The sequence below is a fragment of the Syngnathus leptorhynchus genome, chromosome 8, assembly GCF_054491065.1.
Source record: "Syngnathus leptorhynchus isolate UIUO chromosome 8, UIUO_Slep, whole genome shotgun sequence".
NCBI lineage: Eukaryota > Metazoa > Chordata > Actinopteri > Syngnathiformes > Syngnathidae > Syngnathus > Syngnathus leptorhynchus.
The window spans coordinates 7735969-7748714 of NC_141202.1; the positions used below are offsets into that span (position 1 = coordinate 7735969).

Consider the following 12746-nt stretch of genomic DNA (forward strand, 5'->3'; position numbering starts at 1 on the left):
AGACAACAAGAATGAAAAATACAAAGCTGTTTTGCCTCTTTCTGACTTATCCAACTTTTGTGACAGAAAAAAAAAAAAGACAGCCTGCCACATGTGGTGGCTTGTAGCCCAGGAATTAAGCCAGACCTTGCACTCACATTCAATAAAGAGAGAACCCTACCAAGAGTAAGCATTACTGTTCAATGATTTTTTTTTTTAAACAATGTTGTGTAAAGTATATCGTTAATGATAAATTGACACTATTGTGTAAAAATAATGCCAATACGAGAGTAACCATCAGGCCAGTGGGCCAAGAGCATTGTAACTGACAGCTAAATGAAAATTAAGGCTGATGACCCTTGCCAAATTTCCATTTTCTCAAGAGACTCTCATGCATGTTTTCATGGAAAGATCTCAGAGTCATGGGGTGCATAAACGGTTCTGAGCCCCTGAGCTGCTCTGAGTGCATTTGATGCCTTCCTCAAGGGCACCTCGACTTATTTGGCAAGCAGACAAACATGTCTCCAACAAACAAGCTGAACTTTTCAGTCCCGAAGCCCAAGACCTAATGAATGATCTACTGCCTCGTCCAATGTGCACGACTGGCTGGAATCGTTTGCCAAAAACTAATCTTCAATATTAGAGATTATTAAGCATGTCCAAAGTTGTATATTGAGTGAGAAATAAATGTGAAAGTCCAATTTCAAACCATTTTTCTTTTACAGAAATCCATGGGGAGATATTGTGATTATGGTTAAATGATGGTGGTTGGTTAGCCTCCAGCACTGGACTGGAACCAGCACAATGCATGTGTCACAATGATCTACTGAGGGATTATGAAACTAAATGGTTGAATGTAATCACACAAAACATGCTCAGTCTGAGCTGCACACTGTCTGTCATCCGGACACTGAGTTTGAAAGGTCACGATAGTTTGTAACACCAAAAAAAAATATCAAAATGATTTGGAGATTATGAGTGTGATTAGATGCGCTCTTTTCACGGACACTAAAAATACTGAGCCGATTAGGAAAAAAAAAAAAAAGGGTCACCAATTCTCTACCCCTCTCTAAATCTGTTAATAATTCGACCTGGCAAGCACTACTACACAAACTACTATAAATAAAATAAAATAAACAAAATAAAAAGAACAGTGGGGCTAATTGCTTGACTCATAAATTGATTTACGTATATGTGGCAAATTTTCACAAGACTTTTCCAATATTTGTGGTAATGAATGCATTGCATCCTTTTTTGTGTATACTTCACTCATGTTCAAGCTCATTACTTGCTGATGTCCAGGGATATTTTGCAAAATAGCATTGGGAACTACTAGGTCTTATTGTTAAATTAGTTGTAGTAGTAGTCATGTGCTTATTTTACATACCTATATGTGTCATGTTGGCATTTTTGCTTCCAGCATGGATAAGGTCAGTATTCTTTTAGTGACCACCTTGTTTATTTTACTGTGAGTTGAGGATGGAATAACAGTACTGTTTTACATCACTAGGTACATTATAAAGTAATAATGGATTTAGAATTGGTCTAGGAGTTATTGAGGCCCTGTGTGGCCACACATCATGCACATGCCAAGAACTGCCACTGTGCAGTATAGTTCAAAGAGCTACAAATCTTGCACAAATAAACACATTCTCCAAGTCTCTGAGGCCTAAAAGAATCCTGTGAGTTAGACATGGAGAAACTCAAGTGAGCTCTTTTTTTGTAACTTATATACCATAGCCCTAAATTTACCACCATAAAACATTTCAAATTGGAAAAATTATATGAATATAGTTCATACTTTGGGCTATAAATGCTATTATGGAGCAACAGTGGCATGTGTTTCCTGGTGAAATGACTTTGAGACCACTTAGCTGGCCTAGCCACCTAACAAATTGGAAACAGGTTCCCAAGAACATGAAAGAATGTGGATGATTGTGCTCTGGAAGAGGAACACAATGTTGAATGGCAGGAGGAGAGGAAAAGACAGTAAACTAGAGAATGCAATTTTGGGAGAAATTGCATGTGAAGGTGGAATGAAAACTTGTGGAATGATATTTAATGATGTGAAATGACACTGAAGGACAGAATGATATACAATGACCAGGAATTAATTTTTGGTAGGTGGGAATTTTTTGCATCGGTAATGATAAGATTAAAGTTGGAATGATTAAAATTGGACAAAGAAAAAAAACATAAAAATCACAAGTAAAAAATTAACAAAATCATAGATGTTCCATTGTTTTGCGAGGATTTCCATTGTAAATATGTCGATTATTTTGTGAGTGCAAGTTTTCTGCATTAGCAGGAAGAAGTAGAAGTCTATAAGTCACACCGTATAAGCCAAATCAATCAAAAATAAATGCATCATGAAGAAGAAAAAAAATCATATAAGCCGCTCCCGGGTCTAAAACACATTCATTTTTTGAAGGGAAATGTATTTTCCAAAAATCCGGTCGAGGTCCCTGTTCCCTAATCGTGCCAGGTGCATTCTGAAATCCGATAACACATTTTCTAGAAATAGTCTGACAACTAAACCTCTATTTTGTTGTTTATTTTTTTACACTTAAATACATACCTCGCAGAGTCAACAATTTTTAATCAGTTTTCAATAATATGTTCCCTTATTTATCTGTATGGTCTGTCTGCGTCAGTCGACCAACATTTCCTGGAACATTTCAATATATAACTTTTACCATGACTCAATCTGTTATACATTTATTTAATAAAACTCAATAAATTTTATTTAGGATTCCACACCCAGAAATAATTGCAATCTAACAGAAAGTGTTCATAAAGCAATGAAAAGATAAATAAAAAGATATGAGTAGAGTCAAAACAAAAGACTTCAGTCACAGTAGGAGACTTTATTGTGTGGCTGACATCATAGCCCAATTTGATTTGAGGAACTTGTTGGAAGATGGATCTCAATTGCTTAAATCTGGAGTCACAATGCGGCAGAGTCATTAAGGGGACTTTTGTCATGTGGAGTTTGACCAGAAATGGTTTTGCTGCCCAAACACAGTTACAACCCTTTGTTGTAGATTCAAGGCCAGAGACTTGGCAGGAAAGTGCAAATATTTTCATCCTTTCATTTTTAAAACGCTAACAGATTGACATGTTTAAAAAATTACAAAGGAAAAAAAAAAGATTCTCCAAGTTCAACTCTCATCAACATGATAATTGAATAAATTCCCCATGTCAGAGAAGGAGCACTTCCTGTGGGACAAACTACAGAGGGAGTTGAATTACTTCAACACATAAACATAGATACACACACACACTAGGAGCCATGACAGAACAATGGATCATCTGATACACACCATGGAGTCATAATGCAATCTCAGACAAAATCAGAGAGAGAAAAACAACACTCTTAAGTAAATATTGGACTGATAGTGATGAGAGGGATTTAAGAATGCTGGGATAAAACAGTAAAAACGGGGTGATGATGAATGAGTGATTGTCTTCGTATTTTTCGTGAAGTTCTGGCGATAGAAGTAAGGCATCAGGGAATGTAATGGATTGTTGTTTTTTTTTAAAGGTTGAACAAAGGGTGGGTTGTGAAAATGTCAATGTGTCTACAACCAATCATTACTTTATATTGTTGGTTGACCAATTCAGCGACCGTCGTGGGAAGCGATTTGTAAGATGGATGGACAAACATTCCAAGTAAGTCAATTCAATTTTATTTCCATAGCAACAAATCATAAGCGCTCAATGAGCACAAATGGGAAACTTAGTTTAAGCCTGTGGTCTTAAGGATTCTCCAGGTGCTGATTTGAAGATGATTTGTAATTTCACTGAAGGAGACAGGACTTGATCAAGCTGCTGAATTAAACATGCCAATTAGTGTAGTGCATTTGTGCATGGGATGAATGCTGCCGCCACATCAACAACTTTGCTAACATTCAAACACCGTTAATTGAAGTAAATTGAGTAAATTAAATGATTTAGACCTAAACGCAACTATCCATTGGGCAGAACCTTTACTCAAAGAACTTCCAAGCACTCACTTTTCCCACAATGGTTTATAATGTCAGCCTAGGGATTGAAGCAATGACCACTATTGCTCATGCTCAAATGAATACACTTTTGGGGAATAAAAATCACTACAAAGAGTCAACCATAGAAGCCTGCCGGTGAAGTAAATCACTATTTATTCTAATTCTGATAATTCCTTGAAGGCACTTGAAAGTCCCAAATCCTGGGGGCTTTCTACACCCCTCTCCCTGCTGAACCACAAGAACCACAAGGATTTTCATCAGCCAGGCTGCTTCCTGTACTGAGTAGCCAGATATTTCAACTATCCACACCACACGCCAGAGTCCTGAAAAACAACAGGGTGGAGTGTGGGAGGAATAGATGTTATGTGCTTCTAAATATAAAAATATATACAGCACGTCGCAGTGATGTGTTTTTAATGGATGTTGTTAATCACTGAATGGCTAGTAGTATATGATGTATAGCATAAATATACAATATAAATATACATTAACATGGTTGGTAAATGCTGGCGTGCAAAAGCAAAACTGGACTTCCAGTGCTGAGAATTTCCAGACTGTAGGACACATTCAATCACGTATTGTAGGTGTGCGTCAGGGTCAGGTAACAGCCGACCTGAAGAACGTGACTGCCTCATTTATCCTTGTTAATGCAACTTATGGTTATGATTGGCAGAAGAAAGAGGGTGTAAGAAACAAAAACATAGGAACACTGAGAGGGAGTGTGACCTGAGTCAAGGTTCGCATTTCACTGAGAAAACACTCTGCTGGAGCGTTTCTTGGGAGAGAAGTGACAGATATTCAGAGGTATGTCAACATCATTGGAAGCGTTGTCTGGTTGGACTGCTTGGACACAGACACATTACTCACTTAACTTTTAGATGTTAACGCTATGCGCTCTTCCTTGAACACAAGCGTATGAGAATTTACTGCATTTCAAGGTATTGCCTTCTCTCCTTACTCTTTACAAGCACATCTATTAGGTGAGAACAGGTGAAGTACTGTAAATAATGCTGCATTTCCACAGCTACTTCCCCACTCTCTACTTGCTTTGGTTTCATGTGGTGCTAGATATTTTGTTTCCATTGTATGTGGCAGAATGCAGAAACTGATGGAGCAATTACCAGATAAGTTGGAACAGATTTAAAAAAAAAAAAGAAAAAAACACCAATGGAGGAGAATGATGGCATCCTGAAACTAATTTTAGACATGGGGCCGTTTAGATTTTAACAGAGGTGTCAAATCTAGGTCCAGAAAGTACATATCCTGCCACAGTTTCACTGCTTCTAATCAACTGAGACGACAGGTAAAAGAGCTCCTGAGGAACTAGCTCATTTGTGCATTTTAATTGAGAGCAGGAGGAAAACCAATAGCTAATGGAAAGTGGAGACTTTGGAGAGCCATTTCGGAGCAATTTCATAGTCCAGCGCGACCTTGATTTACGAGTTTAATCTGCTCTTTGACAATGTTCAGGGCTCAATTTAGATATATAACAAATTGTGAGTGAGACACTGGATGGTAGGTGAAAGTTTTGGCATTTTCTGCCTCTATCTAGCAGCAGAGTGTCTGGAGCTTTCATGAAACCACCCCCAAAAGAAAAAAAAAGTGTGATGGCTTTCAACTTGGAAAACTCAAGTTCGTGCACTTGTCAAGGTACTACTGTATTGAGTTTCCTCTGTGTTATTATTGTGGGTTCTCTGGACCAGTGAGCGTGGATTATTCTCTGCCCCTTTGCTTTTGCTTCATTCTTCCCAGTGGATTTTACAACTCTTTAAATTTCTTTGATTAATCCAATCCTTTCTGCTCCAAATTCCCACCAATTACTCGCTTCCCATTTTGTGGGTTTTCAGGGGACCCGCAGGGAAAGAAAGAGAATTCATGAGAAGGGGACAGATAGTTTTACAGCAGAAAAATCAAGTTCTGGTTTGTGTGTGCCTGTGGGACATTTTAGCTGGGACACAAACATCATACCAGAGCCATGAGGAAATGTTGAAGGCCCCAATCATCATGCACAGTACAAATTACTATGAACAAGGGGGGATAAAGAGGATCTACAGTATAGTACCTTCATGGGGAAAAAAAAAACCTTGTTCCAAAATGGCCATGGGCAATATGCTCACTATATCTTTAATGTGAGTAGGTGGAACTGGCAAAGTCACTGTACCAGGAAAAACAGTTGCAATTGTGATATCCATGTGAAGTTCAAAAGCAGTTAATAACCCCTCCATGACTCAGGTTTACCGATCTGAGCATTTTGTGGCGATGCATGAGATAAGCTAGGAAATTACTCTGCAGTTGGAAGCAAATAAGGGGTGCAAAGGTGGTGAGTTATTCAAAAGGAACTTACAGTAAAAGGGAGCAACGTTGTATTGCACTACACAAGTTACTGCACGGTGATGACAGAGGATGTCTGGGGGGATTAATGGCTCATCACGTTCACTTGTTTTAGAGACGCTCCGAAGCGGCATGGGATGTAAGCAAAATAGCACAGCCAATTAATTGTTGGGAAATGATTTGCAAAAGCAACAAAAACAGACCTCCAAGCTGTCATTAAGGAAATACAACCCTTTCTTTTATCAGTTTGATTATTTGTGTAACCCTGAAAAATAATTTTGTGTCCTAAGGCGGACGTATGGGCCCACATTTATCATCGAGCTTAATAAGTTAGCGGATTGTTTTGGCAGACTTGCACTTCTACTTATTTATCTACTTTCACAAATCATGCTCATCTTGAGAACACATTTAATATGCTGTATCACAACCGCATGATAAAATAACATGAGAAAACCATCTTGGAATAGCATTATTTATCATTGGACAATGTTTCTTCAGAGACATATTGAAGATACAGAGGTCATTTTGACTCACTTCAGACATGAGATGTGATGTTTGCCGTGCCAATATGGCAGATTGCAAGTTCCCAAGTGAGTGTTTGAAATGATGCAAGAGCACAGCTTAACCAGAGTGAAATATTAATAAAACCTGACTTACTGTGAGTAATTATAGCAATGTCTTTACTCAAACTTGACTTTCTCACACTTGTCGTAGAGTACATGTGTTCAACGAGCCCACTCGTTTACGCTCTGAACAGCCAAGCCCACACTCCACTCAACCTCAAAACCACAAAGGGTTAAATATCATCAATCTTCTTTACCAACACTGTCTGGGCACAGACAGATCCACTAAAGAAACACTCTGTCTGCCACACAGTATAGTTATGCTCTGTTTGGAACAGTATTTACCTTTTTCGGTTTATGTTGTCAAAAGCCATGGAGTGGCAAATTAACAGATCTACATCAAACCACAATATTGACACCCACACAGTAAAGAGTTCCAACTGTATGTATGTAAAAAAAACAAAAAACGGACCCGACTTTGTATGATCGGTCAACAGAGAATAATTACTTCTGGAATGGAATGAGAAGTTGGGAGAGGGGTGAGGTAGCTGTTCGCATGTCACAGTTGACACCAGGTTTGAATCTCAGCTCGGGCCTCTCTCTGTGGCGTTTGCATGTTCTACATCGGCTTGTGTGGGTTTTCCCTATTCCCCAAATTTGTTTAGTAGGTTAACAGATGACTCTAAATTGTCCTTGGGTGTGAATGTGAGTGTGAATAGTTGTGTGCCTGATTGAGTGGGGAGCAATTCAGGATGATCACCACCCCTTGTCCAAAGTCAGCTGGGATAGGCTTCAGCTCACCCGTGACACTAATGAGAACAAGCGGTATAGAAAATAGATGGATGAATGGATGGGTGAATGTGAACATGCAGTGTAAAGTCACAATGGTATGATGTCATACCGCATGGCGAAAACACAAACCAGAAACCAGAAGCAATCTTAGTTAAGACTGACATAAAACAAAAAGCAAAGTTAGTTTGCTTTCTGAAGATCACAATTTAACATATTTGTCATTGATTACATATGTAACATGTAAATATCTGCGCTCGACCTGGTAAGAATATATTGTGATGGAATGAAGCCACATCATGAGTGAAATTGAAACAACTTTATACATATAAAAACTCAATTACTTGAGGGAAATTTAGTCAAATCCCCAGGCCTTGTTTGGAAGCACCACTAATAATGACCATTTTGCTGTCTTTACTGTATAAATTGTATAAAGTAGCACGTCCACTGAGCTCTGGGTAGTCAGGTACTTCCCCCGCTTTTGTGTGTTTATGTTACCTGGGGAGATTTGTGGGATCTCCAGCTGTACTGGTGGCTGTGGAGGCTTGCCAGCAGCACATTCTCATCTGTATCCACCTGGCCAAAGCGCAGAGTCTCATGGGTATCATTGCAGATGACATAGTGGCTGTAAACTAGTTCCTCAGCCTCTGGATTTCCATTCTGTGAATGAGCAGTACAATGGTTAGAGGTGAGAGCTATAATCAATCATAGCTTTTTAGGAGGGTGAGAGGAGGGAGAAAGCTCTGAGGCATGTGATCATGAAATGTGCCCTGCTTGCGAATGCATTTACATCAAGATATCAGTGTATGAGTCCTTGAAAAAAAAAAAAAAAAAAATCTCATTTTGCCAGGTCAGCTGTGAGTCAGTAGGAGATTGTGGTGATTTCACTTGTGGGAGCAGGGTAGTAAAACAAATCACAGGCTGACAGTGAACCGGGATACTGCCTAGAATGAACCTGAGAACCAGATATACATCTTGGTTTCTATACTTCAGAAATACTTGACTTTTACACATCCTATTTCCTTAAGTGGCATAAAGCAATTGTTCTAGTAACTCGGCCACTTAATAATCGTAATTCATACTTAACCACTATGGCAAGTGTGAGCGGTAAACAAGTCGGGTCACATCTTGGCCTGAATGATTTGAGGAAAAAAAGTGAATTGGTGTTTTTCCGAGTGACTGTGATTTAGATTTATTTGTAATGAAATGTAATGAATTGTACTGTACACTCAACGATAACTCATTCATCCTATTTGCTGTTTCAGCAATAGTATGATGACCATATTTAATTAATGATCTTAGGACCATCTTGATATATTTAGAAAAAAGGATTAAAAAGAAGGTAACTTAAATCGAGGAGTTATTGTGATATTGTGTACCTAATCTCATCTAAACACACGGAGAAAACCAAGATGTGTCATGCAGAGATGGATGCCTTGTACTCATAAATCTTTTGATGGAATCAAATCCACAGCTTATGGGCAAAAATACTATGTACAATTTATAATTTTATTTGAACTCCATTCAAAGCATTTCAGCCCCAAGGGGATCTCTTGTGCGCACTCCTCCCAGCATGTAGTTCAGAGAGATTATTTACTGCTGCCCCACGACTCCAAAAAATGACAGACTTTTAAATGGCGGAAGGGGTGGTGGTTATAAGAGGCTGGCAGTAAAAGCTTACAGTCTTACTGCCAAGCACGTTTAAGGTCCTGAGCCTATTGAAAACGGATGGGAAAGTTTAACCCACTGAAACAGGACTTGATGATGGATGTGAGGGATGGAGAAACTGAGAGGGAAACAGGGACAGAGAGCGAGAAAGAAATAGAAGGACAGAGCGAGAGAGGGCGAGCGATAGAAAGAGTGAGACAGAGAAAGGGATGGGGAGAGAGAGAGAGAGAAAGAGAGAGGGAACGAGAGAGAGAAAGAGAGAGGGAACGAGAGAGAGAGAGCGCGAAAAAGAGAGAGAGAGAGGGGGGGTGACCGAAATACAAATGGAACAGCTGCACGAGTTTCAACTCCACTTTCAGTTTTACAGTGGAACATTATATGTGCTCCATATCAAAGCTGACACTGCACGTTTACAAACCTTCTGATGCCATCGTGCTAATCCTGTACTTTGATGGTATCATCTTTCGGGGCCAATCCACAAGACAACACGTTAGGCACGTCACAACACTTTCCTACCGTGATTCCCATCACCTATTTTAAGTGTATAAATAAGGAAAAATACAATTGAAAAGAAAATTCTGCCTTGTTAAATAGAGCAAGATGAAACGAGAACTTCTATCAGCTTCTGCATCAGGAATCAACATATCAATTTCACCCATCAAGCCAGATACTGTTACTCGAGTATTCAGAGCCTATGCAAGTGGCACATACATGCATGCCTATAAAATGTCTGGAATACAAATTGTAAATAATGATACCCATTCAAAATAAGAACACATAAAATGTGAAACTAGAGAGTGAAGCCTGTAAAATGGACATAAGGAAACAATTGTTAGATCTACACTCATACACATTAGCAGTGGCCAACCAGATGAACATAAACTCAGAAACTCTCCACTCCATTGCAAAGCCCTTTCTGTATTCCCCGCTGGCATTGCAAAAGTCACAGCTCACCTGTTTTCTGGTTTTGGTCATGTGACATTTGCAATGCAAGACCAGGGGTACTTTGAGGCCAATTTCAGTTGACAGCAGAAGGCGGAAGAATGTCAACATGTCAGTCCCCTTAGATGAATGAACATGGCTGAATTAATCTTCTTAATTTCATTTTCCTGTACACAAATAAATTATTCAACAGAATACTGTGTTTAGACTAGTGGGAGCACGTAGAATATAATATGCAAAGATCATTTTGGACTCAACTTCCCTTTTAAAGGTGACACTCTTGTCATGCTGCATTTGGTGGATGTCACAAAAAAAGGATCCGGTTTTATTCTTGTAAGAACAGATGCACTTAAGATCGAGCTATAAATGATTGAGGATGATCTACGATGACGCGAGCTATCTGCTATACGGAAAAATGGATAGATAACTACTAAATAGTGGATTTGATCTAAATGACAACTACATTGTCTGTTACATTGCAAAGGTGTTTGAAAAGTTATCTGATAGTTGTACATTGTTAATATCGATAATTTATCACCAATTCAATCTGGCTTCATGTCTAAAAGTCGTATGAATACTGCTGTACTAAAATTCACTGAAAGTTACATTTTCCGCTACTGATAATGCAGGTCTTACCAGTGCCATCATTAGCGATCTGATCAAAAAATTATAATTTGTTGTTTGTGATTTGTTTTACAAGAAACCTTATTCTATTGGCCTTTCTTCAGCACTCATCTTCATTACTGAAAAATCTGATTTCTTTTACGTACCCCAGGGCTTAACAGTCTGAGACTTAACTCACTTCATGTAGTAGCTGTATCACAAATATGTACCTAACAGTGGTACGTATTTAGTTAGGACGCATGTTTGTGTACTTTTTTTTTATGTGAACAAACCTTTTGGCTGTATTTTACTGTACTTTTATCCCCTCCACTCAGTTCTCTTTGGTTTCAATTTTGGTGTTTTTAATGTATGATGGGACCCCCTCTGAAACAAAATGATTTATCTCCAGGGGTTTATCCTAATAAAAATGTACATCTGCGAGCCGCACTGAAGCAACCGAGAAGAACCTCTGATCTCAATATTCTTCTATAGATGACTCGCACCCATACATCTGCGACTACCGGGGAAGCTATCTTTTGGCATCTTGTTTCAATTTGCAGAGGAAGAAACACTACGTGCAGTGTTTGTGTTCGTGTATGCAATAGACAAAAGAACAGAGTTTGCATATACAAAGGCCTGTGAAGACTTTGTGAGAAAATATAGTGTCAAGCTTTTGTGTGGCTCCCAAAGCCACTTCCCTGAGGTTTAGTGCCTCGGAGAGAAGTAAAGATGGGGATGGAGAAAATGAGGCATGAGGCTAAAATGTAATAAAGAAGCCTGAGTTCAAGGATATGAACTCAAAAAGATGCATCTGATAAATATACTAACAAAATACTTTCTTAAAAACAACACAAACACACAAGTGTACTCTGAATAGAACCATAATCCTTACTTGTCATGAGACTGGCTTAATCATACACAAATGTTTGATTGATGGACAGAGCCAACAGAAAGCCCCAAGAAGATTGAAATACCCAGGTGAGGATTATTAATATTGAGAATCAATTTGTATTGTATACCTCTGACAGCAGAAATGTTATTGATGTTATGATGGATAGAACAGAAACAGTTGTCATAGCAACAACTGTGTGTACAGCTATTTACTATACATATACGTACATTACAAGCACGTAACAAAGCAGCAGCTTTATGTGTGTTTATTACTGTACATCTGGAAATGTTACAGCCGTTCTGGTTCTGGGTCTGTGGTAGGACCCTACATGGACTAATAGCATTAACTTGTGTGGTAGTTGAGGATTCTTCTATATGGTTCAATGATGACCCTTAAGGCCACATCACAACAGACCTTCCTGACAGCCTTGAAACCAGGAACCATGTGAATCGCAATATGTTTACAAGTGAGGATACAGTTTTCTGTTGTGGCAGGACAAAGGCTGTTTGAATGTCCAAGTAAGCAGGTTTTCAATTTGGATCACGTTTTATGATGTATGAACCATGTGCGTATGTGAGTGCATGTGTGTACGTCTAAGCTTCAGTCACAATTAAATTAAACACACATTTAAAGCTCCGTCCTTTCACAGTGCTCTACCATTTTTAAAAAGATCTGTGTTTCGTGATTGACCTCTCTCTACCCTCGTCTCCAAAACGACCATACCCGCGTACGGCACATTTGCCTCATTATGGTGTTTCCCCCTTGTGTTAAGCAAAGTAGCTAAGTAGTTACGTAGAAGTTCCAAGGTTGCTGCTGTTTAGTCCAATCAAAACAATACATAAACCCTACAACTCCCCTAGTGAATTTCAGAATATCCCTGTGGAATATGACATGACCAAGTGGTCATGCTTGGCAAGTTGGGTAAAGACATCAACATGTCTAAAACACTACTTCAGTGCTGCACTACGCGTT

General features: G+C 38.9%; 1 protein-coding gene across 3 annotated transcripts in view; it reads right to left on the reverse strand.

The window, feature by feature from the left end:
* The window catches only part of vps13b (vacuolar protein sorting 13 homolog B), a 211374-nt gene that overhangs the window by 23263 nt on the left and 175365 nt on the right, over window positions 1-12746 (reverse strand). For all 3 annotated transcript variants that reach the window (XM_085917565.1, XM_085917566.1, XM_085917567.1), the window contains one exon: window positions 8168-8329. In XM_085917565.1, coding sequence (XP_085773691.1) covers window positions 8168-8329 — 162 coding nt within the window. The remainder of the gene's footprint in view (window positions 1-8167; window positions 8330-12746) is intronic.